This window comes from Oncorhynchus mykiss, chromosome 24, assembly GCF_057628025.1.
Source record: "Oncorhynchus mykiss isolate SJ-2025 chromosome 24, ASM5762802v1, whole genome shotgun sequence".
Classification (NCBI taxonomy): Eukaryota; Metazoa; Chordata; class Actinopteri; order Salmoniformes; family Salmonidae; genus Oncorhynchus; species Oncorhynchus mykiss.
In genome coordinates this window covers 16616392-16636264 of record NC_143045.1, presented here as the reverse complement: position 1 = coordinate 16636264, position 19873 = coordinate 16616392, and the positions used below count along the sequence as shown (strand labels likewise).

At 46.5% G+C, this 19873-nt stretch overlaps 1 protein-coding gene across 14 annotated transcripts in view; it reads left to right on the top strand.

Moving 5' to 3' along the window:
- The window catches only part of LOC110503843 (BCAS3 microtubule associated cell migration factor), a 340843-nt gene that overhangs the window by 46363 nt on the left and 274607 nt on the right, over nucleotides 1-19873 (top strand). For all 14 annotated transcript variants that reach the window (XM_090218455.1, XM_090218451.1, XM_090218453.1 and 11 more), the window contains exons 14-15: nucleotides 12161-12294; nucleotides 17314-17584. In XM_090218455.1, the coding sequence (XP_090074581.1) occupies nucleotides 12161-12294; nucleotides 17314-17584 (405 nt within the window). The remainder of the gene's footprint in view (nucleotides 1-12160; nucleotides 12295-17313; nucleotides 17585-19873) is intronic.

Genomic DNA, 19873 nt, shown 5'->3' with positions numbered 1-19873 from the left:
TCCAGCCGTTGCGCTAACGCTAGTTAGCATTGGCTCACAAAACTACCTCCAAACTTCCTTCATACTGGATGCAGAGACATAAATGTTATCTGTGAGTTCATCTGACTTTTGCTTAATTGCCAAAATCTCGAAGTATCCCTTTAAGGAGAGCGATGGAGAGTGTGTGCTTGTGTGTGTGTGTGTGTGTGTGTGTGTGTGTTCCAGTTTTACCCAGAGTGCCGCGGATACTTCCTGACCTCAATCTACACCAAATGATTTTGCTCTGGCATCTTCCCACCTTTATGGATTGTTCTCCCCGGAAATAAAGGCACCACATGGTCTGTGTGGAGGAGCAGCTAATAAAGTAGCTGCTGAGTGATGGTGCTTACTGTGACCTCCAGTCTCTCGTAGGAATCCTTCACATGCCTCTGGCCTTTGCTTCAGACCTTCAGATGTGCCTGACTGCACCCCCCAGGGAAAAGGCTTACATTAATAACACACACACACCTTTTTTTAGTAACACACATTTACCACCTTTATACAGTGCCTTGCGAAAGTATTCGGCCCCCTTGAACTTTGTGACCTTTTGCCACATTTCAGGCTTCAAACATAAAGATATAAAACTGTATTTTTTTGTGAAGAATCAACAACAAGTGGGACACAATCATGAAGTGGAACGACATTTATTGGATATTTCAAACTTTTTTAACAAATCAAAAACTGAAAAATTGGGCGCGCAAAATTATTCAGCCCCTTTACTTTCAGTGCAGCAAACTCTCTCCAGAAGTTCAGTGAGGATCTCTGAATGATCCAATGTTGACCTAAATGACTAATGATGATAAATACAATCCACCTGTGTGTAATCAAGTCTCCGTATAAATGCACCTGCACTGTGATAGTCTCAGAGGTCCGTTAAATGCGCAGAGAGCATCATGAAGAACAAGGAACACACCAGGCAGGTCCGAGATACTGTTGTGAAGAAGTTTAAAGCCGGATTTGGATACAAAAAGTCTTTATTATCTTTATGTTTGAAGCCTGAAATGTGGCAAAAGGTCGCAAAGTTCAAGGGGGCCGAATACTTTCGCAAGGCACTGTACATGAACTAAGTGTATACCTTTATACACATACACACCCTCAATCAATGACTTACAAATAGATAGACTAAACCTTGCACACATTGACAATGCGTGTGACAATAAATCCCCAACACGCACACACTGATGTATTACATCTTCACATCCGCTCGCGTCACACACAATGCGCACAATCACTCTGACATGGCACACACAGTAATCACCCACACATACATAGCGTGCTCTCCAAGCAGGTAAATACCACATTTAATTTAGGATTGTTACTTGGAGGTTTAGCAGAGCTGCTGTTTGGCCATTACAGAACAACTCTTACCTCTTACCTCTTACTCCTCTTGCCCTGGCCTGAATGACCTGTCCAATCTGTAGGGGGCGCCCTTGGTTTACCTTGACTACCTACAGTTGACTCAGCGACCTTTGGCCTATAAGTGTGTGTGTGGAGCTGGATTGATCAGGAGATAAAGCAGGGGTCCCACCGTTCTGGCCAACCGCTCAGCGACAGGCCGGCAACCGTGACCACTTTCATCTTTACGACCATACCATAGAAGAAAAAGTACTGTCAATAGTAACACCCTACATATACACCGTGGCTACATCCTAAGTGTCCATTACACAAACAACCCCCCCCCCTCCCGCCACATGGGTGCGTTACCACCTCATTTATGCCAGCCCAAACCTGATGAACCTTAAGTGTTTTGAATTATGATGTTGTCGGGGTACCCCAAAAAGTAAAAGTACCCCCAAAAGCCACTTTTCTTTCTCTTTTTTTCCACCTTAACGAGGTCAGGGTGAAAGTGTGTGTGTGTGTGTTTGTGAGCAGCAGCGTAGTCCTCCACGCTGTAATTTAGGTGACTTTCATCATTAAGCCTCATGATCAAAACAACTGCCACGTTGGTCTCTAAATCCGCCTGCTTTAGAGTATCAGAGAGCGAGGGGAGCCCCTTGGTCACCCAGGATTGCAGGCCAGTATCGGCTTGCTCTGAATTAACTGCACAGAGAGAGCAAGAGAAGAAAACAAAGAAAAACCTCTCACTCTACCGTAGGTCCTTCAGTCCCATGGCTCTTTCGAACAGTGGTCAAGTTAACCCCAAAAACCACCAGAGCCAGTACGAAACAATGCTATGACTCGACAGCTCAGTGACTGGTCCTGAAAAGCCCAACAAGTCCAACCCAAGAAGCATGACGCAACAAACCCCATAGAACTGCTTGTGTATGTTGGAGTGACTACAGAGACAGCAGAGTGGTTATGGGGTGACTGGTCTGGCACCCTGTCCTGGCTGTGTGGCGTTCAGAGGTTCTATTCCTAGTGGTGTAATTAGAGGTTAGGATGCTGCTCTGTTGAAGGCCGTTGTGAAGCTACACATATACCCCCTTTACCAGCTGTGAGCTGGTTTATTCACTTCCCTCCTCTCCTTCACCCTTTCACTACAGCCCGTCTCTCTTTCACCCTTTCACTACAGCCCGTCTCTCTTTCACCCTTTCACTACAGCCCGTCTCTCCTTCACCCTTTCACTACAGCCCGTCTCTCCTTCACCCTTTCACTACAGCCCGTCTCTCCTTCACCCTTTCACTACAGCCCCGTCTCTCCTTCACCCTTTCACTACAGCCCCGTCTCTCCTTCAGCCTTTCACTACAGCCCGTCTCTCCTTCACCCTTTCACTACAGCCCCGTCTCTCCTTTCACTACAGCCCGTTTCTCCTTCACCCTTTCACTACAGCCCGTCTCTCCTTTCACCCTTTCACTACAGCCCGTCTCTCCTTCACCCTTTCACTACAGCCCGTCTCTCCTTCACCCTTTCACTACAGCCCGTCTCTCCTTCACCCTTTCACTACAGCCCGTGTCTCCTTCACCCTTTCACTACAGCCCGTCTCTCCTTCACCCTTTCACTACAGCCCGTCTCTCCTTTCACTACAGCCCGTCTCTCCTTCACCCTTTCACTACAGCCCGTCTCTCCTTCACCCTTTCACTACAGCCCGTCTCTCCTTCACCCTTTCACTACAGCCCGTCTCTCCTTCACCCTTTCACTACAGCCCGTCTCTCCTTCACCCTTTCACTACAGCCCGTCTCTCCTTCACCCTTTCACTACAGCCCCGTCTCTCCTTCACCCTTTCACTACAGCCCGTCTCTCCTTCACCCTTTCACTACAGCCCGTCTCTCCTTCACCCTTTCACTACAGCCCGTCTCTCCTTCACCCTTTCACTACAGCCCCGTCTCTCCTTCACCCTTTCACTACAGCCCCGTCTCTCCTTCACCCTTTCACTACAGCCCCGTCTCTCCTTCACCCTTTCACTACAGCCCCGTCTCTCCTTCACCCTTTCACTACAGCCCCGTCTCTCCTTCACCCTTTCACTACAGCCCGTCTCTCCTTCACCCTTTCACTACAGCCCGGTCTCTCCTTCACCCTTTCACTACAGCCCGTCTCTCCTTCACCCTTTCACTACAGCCCGTCTCTCCTTCACCCTTTCACTACAGCCCGTCTCTCCTTCACCCTTTCACTACAGCCCGTGTCTCCTTCACCCTTTCACTACAGCCTGTCTCTCCTTCACCTCACCCCTCGCACTTCACATCATCTTGACTTGATTATTAGCCAAAATCCCCAAGGTTAAAATGACATGACTGTTTTAACGATAGGGCCTGTGAAACAGTGTGTGGAGGGTGGTTTGATTAAAGTGTGATGGCGTCAGTAAGGCTGTGTGCAGTGTATGATTAGGTGGTGGGACATGAGACACTCTCCCTCCCTTTCTCTCGCGGTCTGTAATTCCTCTCAATCACGCCACTGATAAGAATCTTGGAATCTGTTCCTCCATGGAAGATTAGTTCAGCGTTGCTCGCTCATTTACAGGAGCTCAACCTCCCAACAACTCTTAAAGGAACACACACACACAAGTGTTGTTCAATAAAAACACAATGTTACTATTCTACAAGCTTTATTGGCTCACCTAACTAACCTCACACCTCTTAAATATCTACTAAGCCTTGGTAAATGAGGCTAGAACTCATCTCCAGCCACACTGCGTAGCCCAGTAAAGCCCAGCCCATATTTAGTAACACATCATAATGAATAGCCTAGTGAATAGATAATAGAAACATGGAAAGTGCCAAGCAGCTGTGTGTCATGATGAAGAACAGTCACTGTGGTGTCATAACTCCTTACACCTCATTGATGTGTGAGAGAGAGTCAGGCCTTCACCCCAACACCCAGCTAACCCACACCACATATGCTGAACACGATGGAAACACCCCACAGAGACTGCCTCCACACCCCCAGCCCACTCATTTAGCCTGCAACGAGTTGTCTATACACAGCTAGCAATTAGCACTCCCCTCGTGGCTGTATCTTAACGTTATGGGAAGTGGTGCTTTTTATTTTGTCGCCTTTTTGGCCACTCTCATTTAGCAAGATGTGCAGCTGTGTTTGGGTGTGTGTGTTTTACCCAGTAGTAGGGCTGTCCGTCCACCATGGACCGATCACAGAAGATTAAACCCAGAGGGGGTCAGCCAGTCTCTGGTGCCCTTTCCTGCCCTGACACACAATCACCTACCCATGCCACGCCCAGGGAGTCATGGCTTCAGTAAAGCGCCACTGTCCTCCTGGCTACATGAGCTCCATGTCGTAATGGCTTTATGTAAAGCTGATGATCTATAGATTTTTCCCCAGCGAGCTCTGTTATAATCAATGTAATTCTCTTCCTTTCTCTCTGTCTCTCTCACTTTCTCTTTATCGCTCCCTCTGTCTCTTTTATATCCCTCCCTCTGTTTTGAGCTGTTAAAATCTCCCAGGGTAATGATTTTGTATGTTCCCACTGTGACTGTCTACTGTCTGTCCAACTGCAGCCAGCCTATTGTGCTCTTAAAAGAAGAATGTAACTGCATACGCCTTCCTGGGCCAGTCTACAGTCCTGTAATGAAAGGCTACACAAATTGGATACATAGCTGTAACAGTTAATTGTCCTCTGCTTTTGCGTACAGTGTGTGTCTGTATATGGTGTGTGTACAGTGTTTAGTGTGTGTGTGTGTGTGTGTACAGTTTGTAGTGTGTGTGTACAGTGTGTAGTACATTGTACAGTGTAGTCTTAAGTGCTTGATACATTTGCAGAGCCAACAGTCCTATCCTCGGCCTCCCTTTAGTGCAGTCATCTGTATGGCCAGTTGGACTTTGACCTCTCTTTAGTGCAGTCATCTGTATGGCCAGTTGGACTTTGACCTCCCTTTAGTGCAGTCATCTGTATGGCCAGTTGGACGTCGGCCTCCCTTTAGTGCAGTCATCTGTATGGCCAGTTGGACGTCGACCTCCCTTTAGTGCAGTCATCTGTATGGCCAGTTGGACGTCGGCCTCCCTTTAGTGCAGTCATCTGTATGGCCAGTTGGACGTCGACCTCCCTTTAGTGCAGTCATCTGTATGGCCAGTTGGACGTCGGCCTCCCTTTAGTGCAGTCATCTGTATGGCCAGTTGGACGTCGACCTCCCTTTAGTGCAGTCATCTGTATGGCCAGTTGGACGTCGACCTCCCTTTAGTGCAGTCATCTGTATGGCCAGTTGGACGTCGACCTCCCTTTAGTGCAGTCATCTGTATGGCCAGTTGGACGTCGGCCTCGCTGACGCTCTCCTACTGTTTGTCCAAGACGCTGTAAAACCACCGCTGCCTGTCTGCCTGCTTGTCTGCCTGCTTGTCTGCCTGCTTGTCTGCCTGCTCGTCTGCCTGCTCGTCTGCCTGCTCGTCTGCCTGCTCGTCTGCCTGCTCGTCTGCCTGCTCGTCTGCCTGCTCGTCTGCCTGCCTGTCTGCCTGCCTGTCTGCCTGCCTGTCTGCCTGCCTGTCTGTCTGTCTGCCTGTCTGTCTGCCTGTCTGTCTGCCTGTCTGCCTGCCTGTCTGCCTGCCTGTCTGTCTGCCTGTCTGTCTGCCTACTCTTCTGCCTACTCTTCTGCCTACTCTTCTGCCTGCTCGCCTACTCTTCTGCCTACTCTTCTGCCTGCTCGCCTGCCTAGCCGCCTGCTCGCCTGCCTGTCCGCCTGCACGCCTGACTGCTCTTCTGCCTGCCTGTCTGCCTGCCCACTGCAGCTATTTTTATGGTGTTTCCATACTAGGTAGTAAAAAGCATCTGCACCGTCTTGGGAAGTCAGGGCCTCAGACCTGGGCTATAAAACCTCAAGGAGATCAGAGAGAGGAAGCGCAAAAGAAAGAGAAATAGAGATGGAGAGGAAAAGAGAGAGGGGAAAAGAGAGCGGGCTGGCTAGGCCAGAGACCAGCCTTGCTCAAGGTCTCAGTGGAGACTTCAGACCCCGCTCCAAACCCCCCCATCCCACACAGTCCAGGCACCTCAGGCTCTGCTGTTGAGTCATCCACAACCCACACACACAACAATACGCAACGCTGTGGAACTTTTTATAGTGTGGTGGGGAGGTTCTGATCTGTCCACTCTGATTTGATTTGGGGCTTTATGTTTCACAGAATTTAAGTCCACTTTGTGGACATACTGTATTTGGTGCTGTGTTCACAAGATCCATTAAACAAAGACACAAATTGTTCGAAGAGCCTCTTCCTTCCAAACCCCCTTCCGTCACCGGCAGGCACCACAGACCAGCGTGACACCTTATCTGCGGTAGCGAATGTTTGAGGGGATTCATTAGTTAACAGAAACACTCTGAGAAATAAAAGACAACATTTAAATGGAGGTTAGAGATTACAGCCCGCTGTCTGTTTGCAGAGAAACTGATTAAAGCTTCTCATCAGTACTCTGTCCGTCCCTCCCTCCACAGTCCCCCTCTCTTTATCTGCAGAGTCTGACCAATTTGTTTGGGGCTTTTAAACATGACAACAAAAGGCTGCTGTTATTGCCTGCTCTTAGCTGCTGGGAGAATGTGTTTTATCTGTCTGCCTGTTTTGACCCAAACCATGAGAGAGGCAGGAATAAAATAATAAGTGTGTCCCCCAAATGACACCCTATTCCCTACATAGTGCACCACTTTAGACCAGGGCCCATAGGGTTATTAATGAACCATGAAGTGAGGTTTAGTCATGATGGATTTAGGAATATTTTGTGTTTGTGGTAGAAAGAAGGTGCAAACGTTTCATTTAGGCTGGAGAAGGGGAGTACAAAGATGTAAATGTTCCATGCGCTGACGATGGATTGAGAATGATTGAATTTGCAGTGCATTCAGCACACTAACAGAAGGCGCTAACGTCTCTTCATTTGTGGAGGAAAGTGTGATATGCAAGCATTCCATAATTGTGGCGCTAGTTTGAGTTCTTTTAGTTGAACAGAGTGGTCTGGCGGTATAAGGATTTGGCTCAAATAGCACATTATTCCCTACATAATGCACTACTTTTGACCAAAATCCTGGTCAAAAGAAGTGCACTATATAGGGAGTTAGGTTCCATTTGGTATGCTGGCTAACTCCAACATCTCACTTCTGCCCCCGCCACGCTTCATGAACTTGACCGCGGGCGGCACACTCCTCCCTCTGTGAGTCGGTGTGACTTGAAAGCGGCAGGTTTCACCTTGTAAAGAACAGGAAGAAAGAGTCAACCATCTTAATATTAAGCTAATTGCAGCCTGTTGGCGATGGTTAGTCAGCCATTTTCAATCTATTCCTATCTGAGAGAGAGGGAGAGCTGCACAGCTCGCTGGTGGTCTGGCTGGGAAGCAGAAAGAAACACACTCCTCTGTTTCACTCCACCGTAGATCAAATGAACCATAACTATTTTCCTCCCTCCCTTTCTCCCTCTCTTTCTCACTCCCTCTCTCCCTCCCTCCCTCTCTCTTTCTCCCTCCCTCTCTCCCTCCCTCCTCCGCCTATTGGTTGGATTATGGATGTGGTTGATGGAGTTAAGAGTGTTGGAGAAACCAGTCCAAGCCAGAGTGGCCACAGCAGTGTCGCACTGTGCCATGCTCTGGTCTCATCTCCTCTGGTCGACTCTGTGCATCTCAAATGGCACCCTATTCCCTATTTTTATTAAACCTTTATTTAACTAGGCAAGTCAGTTAAGAACAAATTATTATTTACAATGACGCCTACCCCGGCCAAACCTGGACAACGCTGGGCTAATTGTGCTCCGCCCTAAGGGACTCCCAGTCACAGCCTGTTGTGATACAGCCTGGATAGTGCACTAATATTTATTTTTACCTTTATTTACCCAGGAACGGAACTTTAAGGTTAGAAACCTTTTGCCAGGGGGACCTTGCAAGAGGTCGGCAGGAAGTAGTCCACACAAGAGAACAATACAATAGCTACATTAAAAACAATCACAATGGTCAACAATAGTATCTTCTGTCAGAGCTCTAAACTCAGCAAGCGATAGCCTCTCAAGTCTTATGCAAAATTATATTTTTCCAATTTCATTCCCTGGGCTCTGGTCAAACGTAGTGCACTATGTTAGGAATAGGGTGCATTTGGAACACAGACAATACCCCTTCCTAGTACACAACACAAATAAATCTCCTTACCCGACTACATAAGGCATTCCCAGTGGTGGTGAGTGCCAGCCTTCTCACCATGTTCCTCCCTCCACCTTTCCCGTCAGCCTGATGGAATCTGCACTGGTCATCCCAGTGGTCACGGAGGGCAGAGACGGTGTTTCATTTGGAGACACTCAGCCAATCCCTCCATCCCTTTCCTTCATGCCACTATCCCTTCATCCCTCCATCGAGCTTTAGTGTGATTCATAGCCCAGTCATGATGCCAAGCCCTGTGCCACTCAATACAACATGAACAGCAACAGGCTCAGTGAAAGAGTTCATTAAAAAAGGGCCCAATTGACTATAATGGAATTGAACAGGTTAAGCTTCAGAAGATTTCACTTTTCGCCTGTAAAACATTGACAACTTATTGACCGCATGGTGACCCTTTGGGTGAGTATTAGCCTCCCATCCCCCTCCACCCCCTATCCTGGTTATCTTGATATGGGGCGGTGAGGGAGAGAGAGGGAGAGGTAGAGACAGAAATGGAGGGAGGGCTGTAGGGAGGCTGGCCTCAGGACCCAGTGAGTTCTGGCCGGTCTGGTCTGAGTGTGCAGCTTTGATGTCAGTCTGTCATGCCGGGGCCCACTTTAGTTTTTACTGCACCCCTGTGTGTTTTCCACCGCTATCATAAACACCTTGAAAAGCCCAGCACGGACGCAGCCGAGAGAGACCGCCACACACGGGCACACAGTACACACATACACTGACAAACCCACACACAGTCATTAACTGACACACCACACACATACTTAGTCACACACAAATACACACATACACAGACAAATGCACACACACGTACACACACACACTGCCTGGCCGTCTCTCATAACCAGCCCCACCGCCTGCCCTGAAGACAAAGACTCCATATGATGGATACTCTCTCATTTGAGTGTTTTGCTCATTTGCTCAGAAGTGTATTCATCTCCTACACCAGAGCCGACCAGACCCGATTCCCCAGTGTCCTCTCTCTTCTTAACGTTTTCTAGCTCCACATGGTTATAATTTGACATTTCCCCGTTTTCAAAGGTTCTGGAGCCAAGTGTTGTTAATTAGAAAGGGAACTAGTTTTGTTGCAGCCCTTTGTGCTGCCAAGTGGGAGACATCATCACTGACTGCCCTCTGTCTCTCTCCTCATCTGCTTTTGTCCAGAAAAAAAGAGCCCCAGCCACTTTGGAAATGAAACGTCCTTGCACTATTAATGGGATTGAGCAGATGTTTTCTGTTTATACTTTTTGTGACGTGACAGAAAGGCTGCAGCAAAACAATACGAGAAGTTTTGGGGCACAGTCCTTCTTTCCAACGAAGAGGGAGCGTGAAAGGGGGAGATGATATTTCTGGAAATTCTTTTATAACGCGCTCACTCGCAGCCAGGCAGCGCCCTTCCACGCAGACGCACGTCTCATACACATGGCAAGTTAAAGGTTCTCTCTCCGACCAGTTGCTGTGTGTTTGTGTATGCCAGGACAGGCAGCCCGTTTTCATACAGAATGTTGTAAATAACACTGATGCCCAGAGAATGGGGAGGTTGAGGTGTTTATAAATAGGACGTGTCAGACTGAGCTCCAACAGATTCTGGTTTCCAGCGGCAGCAGGCTGCTCTCACACCGCCGACTAGGAACACTGCTTTTTAATTTGGGCTTCCCGCGGCGAAACCGACTGACGCCTCTCGGCGAGGGCCTGTATTTCAACAAGGCCACAAAAGCCCCAACCCTGGGCGCTTCCACACTGGCCGAGTGTACAGAGTGTACCATCAGCAAGAAGTCATGTCCTGGCCAGCCTCTCCAAGCCTCATTTGTCAAAGCCTGTGGCGAGCCAGCCAGGGAGGGAGGGAGGGCGACGCGCTGGGCGGCTTGGGCCATGGAGGCAGAAGAAGAAAGGAGGGAGAAGAGGGTGGCTGGGTGAGGGAGAGAGGAAGCTCCCAGATAAACAGAGCACAGCGCCTTAACTCCTAATCACCCTTCACTTCCGTTTCCAGACTCTATAATTAGAAGGCCCTTCTTTTCCATGTATTCCCAGTTGACGCAAAGGGTTCTTGTGGCTTGGCACCTCATTTGGGGCGTGGGTTTAGTTTATGCTAAGACCCAAGGCCCTGCGCTTCCAGGTTTGGTTTGGTCTTTAGTTTTGATACAGCATAAATAGCTAAACCACCGTCTAATGCCTGCTCTGGTTTTCTGTTTTTTCTTTCCTTCCAATATCCCCCACTTTGACCCCTTCTCTTCGAATCCCATCACTCTTACTGTGTCTCTTCTCCTCACCTCTGTACCTTGCCCTATTACATGGCTGCTGTTGGACAAAGGTGGAAACTGGCTCCATCTTGAATGGCACCCTATTCATTGGGCCCTAGTCAAAGTTGGGCACTCTATAGGAAATAGGATGCCATTTGGGAAGCAATCTGTGAGGTCTAAAAGCAGTGTGTGTGAGCGCATCTAGCCGACATTCCTTTTTCTTCTTCATCCCTCTTGCATCTGTCACTGGATTATTTTAATCTCGTCCCCTTCCATCCTCCTCTTTTACCACCCAATAAAGACGGCCTACTAATTACAAACTTATTTCAACCTCCGCAGAAAATGTCCAGCGAAGGAAAATCACAAATGATTCTCCTGTTAAATTATGGCTGTGAGGCTTCGGATTTGGAGGCTTAGAAGTAAAACATTCAGCACAATTTCTCAGATCACACACTTTTTAGTTTCTGCTGAAGGGCTAACATTTTGAGTTATTGCACTTTAATGTTTTTGCTAGAAATGTGAAGGCTCTGTCCTGCGCTGCCTGGGTTCTGGACTTGTTCTGGTGTGGTTTGTTGAGTGTGTTGTTTACAGTAAAGACATATACTTTCTGCAGTTTGACAAACTTCAAATAAAACGTCTAGAAATGAATGGACCTGTCATCGGAGGTTACACATGAACTGGGCTGTGGTCGTGTGTTAGAACACGGACACACACTCCTCCCAGTCCCTAGAAAAAGACATAGTTATAAGGCTATGGTTGTGACTGGAGAACAAATTATAATGTGGGGTATAAGCAAGCGTTTTCCAACAGTGACCAACGATATCTGGTCTGTATTTTTAATAGGGTGGTTTGTTTGTTTGTACCAGCATGGTGGCACGTACAGTGGTGCAAAAAAGTATTTAGTCAGCCACCAATTGTGCAAGTTCTCCCACTTAAAAAGATGAGAGAGGCCTGTAATTTTCATCATAGGTACACTTCAACTATGACAGACAAAATGAGAAAAAAAATCCAGAAAATCACATTGTAGGATTTTTCATGAATTTATTTGCAAATGATTCTACGTGGTTCAAACGTTTCATTAACTAAATACATATGCCCAGTTTTTGACTGAAAGGTTTCTATTCTATTGCTTTGTATGTGTACTAATAAATATCAACGACTGACATTTGTGATTTCTACAGAACATTTCATCTCTGTATTGGCCAGTACAGTACTGGTCTGGATAATATTCTGAAATATTTCATACTGGGTTTGGAGCTGATTTTTATGACTGTTGGAAATTAAACTGTTATGCGCAATATACTAAATCCTCCTGAAATAATTCTTGGACATGAAGAATAGTGCTCTACCAATGGTTATGTATTACAGTGTGTGTGTGTTAAAGTCCATGTTGTGGCTCTGTCTCCAGGTATGCTGCTGGTGACTGCAGACACCCTGGGCCATGACTTCCATGTGTTCCATGTCCTCACACACCCCTGGGCCTCCAACCAGTCTGCTGTCCACCACCTCTACACACTGCACCGCGGAGAGACTGAGGCCAAGGTAACGCATACACACACCTACTGTGTATACACACCTAATATTCATCATGCACTCACTGACAGCTCTGAAATCGTTTGATTTTGGCATACTTATCCCCTGTAAATAATAAACGTTTTAGTAATTTAACATTGAGATGGTTTCTGAACAGATCCACCCCTAGCTGTTTACTGAGTGCACTCTGGCAATAGCATCTAAACCAAGCCTTTGATCCTCTGTACTGTATGTCTGCCTGTGTTGTGTCTAAACACTGTCAAATAGACAACACTGGGCTTCATCAGACTGTACAGCTGAAAGGAAGAGTCGTTTTTATGGCTCTGATCAGACACAGATCTGTAGCATGGCCTCACTGGTTCCAGTAGTACACAGGGGAAACGGTGTGCATGTGACGGACCGGCTAGACTTGGTCTTGTGTAGTAAAATGTTTTTTATTTTTTAGATTGGATAAAAGTAGAGACTCGGAGTTTGTTAAACTTGTTACCCCACTTTTGAGAAAATTGTCCTTGAATATTTTGGTACACTTAGTGGACAGCTCTTCTTTGTCTACACCCATTCAGCATCATTCACACCCTCTTAAGCCTTAGCCTCACCCATCACTTTAAGGATTCACATGCATGACATCAACAGCCTGGTGGTCCAAAATAGCATAACTGGTGTGTTTTAACACCAACAAACCCATCCATTGAAAAATGTATTTAGTATATCTCAATCTAGCATACCAGGCAACTGAAAGCATCTTTCTTTTTGGTTCGGTTCTAGCTTGTTGGCTAGCTAGCTAACGTAATGGTAGCTAGCTAGCCAACAAGCTAGAACCCAAGTTCAAATAATGACCATATCATATTACTTTAGCATATTTTTATTCATTATTACAGGAAAATGAACTGAAACACAATTATTTAAACGTTAATGGCACACTAATTACAGATTTACAGAAAATAGCTTACGTGTGAGTGTGCACAGGATACAGAAGGTGTAAACAGTACAGTGAAATGGTTACTTACATAGTGGGGTATTTCGTTAAGACATGTAACTAGCTAGCTAAACAATGAACCATAATCCCAACTCATAACGTTACTACCCTGCATGAATCTGCAGGTAGCTAACCAACTAGGTTCAATGTTACCTAGCTAGCTAACGTTAGGCTATAACTTGCAATGCAAATGGCTCTGAGATACGAATAATATTATTACACAGATCATACACGTTAGCTAGCGAGCCAGCCAGCTAACGTTAGCTAGATAGCTAATAGTCCACTTTAAAGACGTTCTGACAAAATTAGAATATTTGAAAATGTATCTAGCTAGACTCTGTTACCCCTATACATGGATGAACACTTCTCCCTCTCTGTCATGGATGGCATGGTTGCCCTTAGTTTGAAGATGTAAAACAGCTTTCTGTGTGTTCTCTTCTCGACTCCCTCTGCATATTTGCAATCAAATGCCAGAATTTTGTCCATTTCTTTATCTATCATACTCTGCTTCCACTGGACATTCCACTGATTTCAAAATCTTCCTCCAAAATGTGGAGAGCAACACAGTTCTTCATGATATTTTTCAAAAACGCTGCCTTAGAAAGGATTACCTACACATACTGAGCAGCCCTTTGTTATAGGCAGAAGCATGCTACATGGCAGACCAATCCGAAGTCATCTCTCAGCATGTCCAGCCCATCCATTATCACAGCAGATCATGGCTAGCGATTTTCCCGTGCTAAACCAACTATGCTAGTAATTTTAACAATTTACGCCTAGTTTCCTGAAACTAGTGTGTGACCACTAAAGCTCAAACGAAAGTTCCTCATGACATTGTTAGAAAGGATAAAACACTATTAGGCTAGATGATGTGAGTTGAGTGTTTTGTGTGCGTGCGTGCTTGCTTGCGTGTGAGTGGATAAGAACCCGAACAGGGTGCGGTGTGACCCAGGGAGCTCTGTAAATGATGTGAAGGATGATTTAGAAACAAGCAAGGCCTCATTGCCTCTCACTTGACTGCGGCACCAGATTCCTCACAGCTGTGGAATCACAGGCTTCCAGCCAATCAATTCATCCCCGTCCAAAGCAAACACATTTTCAAAAGCTGAGACAATTTGTAAGACAAATAGGGCATGGCGAGTTTCAAACAACATTCACTATGCCTCATTCAATAAAGGCGGCTGCATTTTTTTCTTCTTGTCCCTAGCTAACAGTGCTTTCTCTCTCTCTCTCTGGTGAAAATCTAATATTGTGAGATGTTAGGAGGGATGAGCCCCTTTTGACATGACACTTTCCTCCCCTCTTCCCGACTAATCGCATTGTGAGGTTGTGCAGAGCCTCATTTGAGGAATGGCCACCATTTTAAGCTCTCCCTCTGAAGTTGTGGCACGCTGCTGCTGCCACTATGTCAGCCGAGGCCTCGCTTATGGCGCACACACACTCCGTCACTCACACGCATGCACGTGCACACATGGACAGTCTCAGTGGCGTGTAAGGAGATTTATTGGACCCAAGTCAAGGGTCGCAGCATCCTGTATTCTCCCTCTTCAGCATGCCGGCCTGTTATATAGAATCACAGTTCACAGAAGCAGCACTTCAGGCAATCCGAGTTGTAGGATTAGTCCCCCCACTAGTTACCCTAGTGTGTTCTCTCCAGTCAGGCCATGACTCCAGTATCACAGGTGCTCAGTGGAGTTTGGAGGTTAAACTATTTCATATGTAGGTCTATTGGTGTGTAGGATACTTGTATTTTTGTTGGTATTTTTGCCCCATTTAGTCTTTCTATGGATATTTCTTCTCTTGTTAATGTACTCTCATATGTTTAGCTTAGCAGCCGTTCCGGGGCCAGAAGTGTGTTTAGTTGGTAACTTGTGATGTTCTATTTGCTTTAGTAGAACTAATATTTATCTGTGGAGAGCTTGGGTCCTAGCTGCCTGTCCAGCTAGTGTCATGTTTGGACCAGAGCACTAAGCTTTGCTTCGACTTTGCGCGCGAACACACACACATACATACATCTACACACGCCCACGCAAACTCCTCCACACACACACACACACACACATACACAGATTTGGCGTCTAGATGATTGTAATGGGCTGGTTAATGTGTGACTTATAACGGCAGGTCCTGCTGCCTGGCTGTGTGTTACTAGCTTTGATCCTGCTGTTGTAAACACTGTAGAGATTGCAGCAGAGAGAGAGCGCAGGCTGTTGGGCACAGAGGTTATCTCCTACATAGCAAACAAAGCCGTAAGTGATAATGGTGCTGTAGCCAGGTGGGTGGACACAGCTCTTATCTGGCTGGGCTGACTGACTGGGCTGGGCTCGCTCCGACTCACCAAACACACTCCCAACACTGACCCAGAGTCAGCCCAGGTAAACAGGCATGGCTCTGATAGCAACAGGAGCGTTTCTCAGTAATAGGGCGCTAGGAGGTTTGATACTAGTTTAAACTGGAGTACACTCAATGACCAGGCAGGTCAGGGTGTTTTGTCTGGTCACTTTTCTTCTTGCTCTGGGTGTCTGTTTTGTTTTTAGCTTTCCATTGTTTTCCCCTCTTTTGGGGTTTGTTCCTTCCAACTTTTCTCTCTCTCTACTTTCTCTCTCTCACAATTCAATTCCATTCAATTTCAATTTCAGGGCTTTATTGGCATGGGAAACATATATTTTATTTGACCTTTAATTTAACTAGGCAAGTCAGTTAAGAACACATTCTTATTTTCAATGACGGCCTAGGAACAGTGGGTTAACTGCCTTGTTCAGGGGCAGAACGACAGATTTTTACCTCGTTGGCTCGGGGATTTAATCTTGCAACCTTTCAGTTACTTGTCCAAAGCTCTAACCACTAGGTTACCTGCCGCCAACATATACCAACATATGACAAAGCAAGTGAAGTAGATAATAAACAAAAGGGAAATAAACAATCAAAATGAACAGTAAACATTACACTCACAAAAGTTCCAGAAGAATAAAGACATTTCAAATGTCATATGTGCAAATAGTTTAAGTATTTGCAGATAATCTCTCTCTCAGGATTCCTGTCATTCCATTGTAGTTCCTGCTAAGTGACAGTAGCTCTAATCTGACTTATCAGTGTTACTGATAGAGACGAGACACTTTGAACACGTCTGTCTGTGTGTGACATCATCTCCACTGCGACTCCTCTCTACCACAACAAGTCTGCTCATCTCACCCATACACACACTTCTGGTCTGAGAGACTTCACCCTACTTCCTGCTGTTGTTGGAGAGTTTGTCTCCTACAAAATATGAGGAGAGGACGATATTATCCAGATCAAGAATGTAACCCCTCCCCATCTAGGCAGCGCTCAGGTGAAACTACCCCTCCATCCTTAGCTTTTTATAGGAACTGGTTTGTGTCTGGTATGTGCAGGATGCCTCATTAACTGTCATTGCGGAGGACAATTACCCAGCCAACCTGTGCCAGGACCACAGATGAAACACACAGGTAGACAGCTCTCACAGTGGAAGATATACACCATATCTTTTTTCTGATGATGCATACTGTCTGTCCCTCTCTCCCTCTGTCTTCCTCTTTCCAGCTTTCCATCTCTCTCTGTCTCTCTGTCTCTCTCTCTGTTGCTCTATGTCGGTCTCTCGTCTCTGTAGCATGTCTGATATAGCATCTACACAACTATCTGTTGGAGTGTGTCCTCTGTGAGCAGGCTGTGTGTGTAGCTCTAGAGGCCACAGACTGAGAGAAAGACCTTCATTGTCTTCTGCAGACAGACAGACTGTTGGGCTGTCTTTACCAAAGGCCTAAAAATACATTACCACCAAACCCTCAACAACCCATCTTATATTTTCTGTTCACTGGTCAGTTCAACATCTATTTGAGAACGTTAAGGTTTTGTATGGAGAAATGCCATTTTTTGCTCTATGGTCAACAGCCTTTCTACTTATACATTGTGTTACTGTATGACTAGCTGATCAGCATTCTCTATCTAAAACGCTATCTCTCTCCACCTTCCCTCTCTCTCTCCACCACTCCTTCCCTCGCTCTCTCTCGCTCCCCCCGCCTCTCCTTCCCCAGGTCCAGGACATCTGTTTCAGCCAGGACAGTCGCTGGGTGGTGATCAGCACACTGCGTGGCACCTCCCACGTCTTTCCCATCAACCCCTATGGTGGCGCGCCCTGCGCCCGCACACACATGTCCCCCCGCGTGGTCAACCGCATGTCTCGCTTCCAGAAGAGTGCAGGGCTTGAGGAGATAGAGAATGAACTGAACAGCAAGCAGGCTGGAGGAGGGAGATGCAGCCCCATCCCCGGGCTCTCCAGCAGCCCCTCGGGGTCCCCACTACACGGTAAGGATAGAGGGCACACAGATGCACACGCACCAAGCACAGAGCAACATCTCCCTCATGCCCTTCTATTACACAGTACATAAAACCCCACAATACTCAACGTGTGGCTAGAGCTGATGGTGGGTGTGGCAGCACACAGCTCTTCAGACAGCGGCGGCTCCATTTCCAGTAAGTGACAACAACCGCTGACTGGCTGTCACCTGAGTAGACCTTGTTCTCCTGGGGACTATGACCTGTCTGTTACAGCCTTGGTCCTGTTGGTCAAACACCCCTAGAGCCGCCTGGCTGGCACACACACCCACTCATACGCAAACACACACCTGTCGACATATACTCATCAGCAAGTTCACAGAGAAAAATCACAGTTCAGGGTCGATGCTGTTTGCAGAACTTCTCAGTTTGCCCTCCCTCCCTGCCTCTCACTGTCAGGGCTTCAGTCATCCATCTCTCCCCTCTCTCCCACTCTCTTCAGCCGTGGTGCCCTGAATTCCCCTCTCCCTTCCTAGCCTGTTGCCAGCCCCTGAACCTCACCCTTTGGTCCTCTAGTCCTACTCACTAGTCATACTCACCTACCCACTACTCTGTTTGTGTGGCTTCTCTCTCCCAGCCTCTGTATTAATGACCACTGGCAGATCACTTAAACAATGTTAGAAGGACGTTCAAGCCAGAGTGACGTCAAGCCCAAGGAATGTACTGCCGCCACTTGTCTCGTGCAGGATCTAGAGAGATAAAGTGGAGAGAAGGAGATGGAAAGAGAGGAAGGAGAAAGAGGAGGGACAGAGGAAGTAAAAGAGGGAGTTTAGCAGCATTGGAGGGAGAGAGAAGCAAGAGACTCACAAATCACTCCTGTCAACAATTAGGTATCAGTCTCTTCACTGATACCTGTGTATGTGTGCGTGTGCACGTGCATGCTGCCCCCCAAGGGGTGGCAGATGGCTATATAAATGTTACAGCGTGAAGAAAGACAAAAATACTAGTGTTTGAGCAATCGGTCTTCACGACTTCGTTATTTATAGCGTATCTGTTCATTTTTATTGACCTCGGGAGGCTGTGATAAAGTTAGCCAGGACTCTGGGGGCTGGGTTTTCTCTGTATGGTGTGTGTGTATGTGTGTGTGGGGGGGGGAGATCATGACGTCTGCTCTGTCAATATTTTGTTCAACACTTTTATAAGCCATAAAATGCATGTTCTCTCTACTTCCACTCACTCTACAACCAGCACTGCAGCTGTAATGAATGACTGTATCCAAGTGTTCCCATAAGCTTGCGTTATTATTAGCAGCTTGTCTTAATACCGAGGAATATTTCTCTGGTTATAGGAGTAACGAAATTAATCGGTACATGAGTTTCACATGAGTTGCAGTGATATAATGTATTGGGCCTATAGCCTACTGCACAAACCTAAATGCTACATACAGTGCCTTGCGAAAGTATTCGGCCCCCTTGAACTTTGCGACCTTTTGCCACATTTCAGGCTTCAAACAAAGATATAAAACTGTATTTTTTTGTGAAGAATCAACAACAAGTGGGACACAATCATGAAGTGGAACGACATTTATTGGATATTTCAAACTTTAAGTTAATACTTTGTAGCGCCACCTTTTGCTGCGATTACAGCTGTAAGTCGCTTGGGGTATGTCTCTATCAGTTTTGCACATCGAGAGACTGAAATTTTTTCCCATTCCTCCTTGCAAAACAGCTCGAGCTCAGTGAGGTTGGATGGAGAGCATTTGAACAGCAGTTTTCAGTTCTTTCCACAGATTTTCGATTGGATTCAAGTCTGGACTTTGACTTGGCCATTCTAACACCTGGATATGTTTATTTTTGATCCATTCCATTGTAGATTTTGCTTTATGTTTTGGATCATTGTCTTGTTGGAAGACAAATCTCCGTCCCAGTCTCAGGTCTTTTGCAGACTCCATCAGGTTTTCTTCCAGAATGGTCCTGTATTTGGCTCCATCCATCTTCCCATCAATTTTAACCATCTTCCCTGTCCCTGCTGAAGAAAAGCAGGCCCAAACCATGATGCTGCCACCACCATGTTTGACAGTGGGGATGGTGTGTTCAGAGTGATGAGCTGTGTTGCTTTTACGCCAAACATAACGTTTTGCATTGTTGCCAAACAGTTCAATTTTGGTTTCATCTGACCAGAGCACCTTCTTCCACATGTTTGGTGTGTCTCCCAGGTGGCTTGTGGCAAACTTTAAACAACACTTTTTATGGATATCTTTAAGAGATGGCTTTCTTCTTGCCACTCTTCCATAAAGGCCAGATTTGTGCAATATACGAC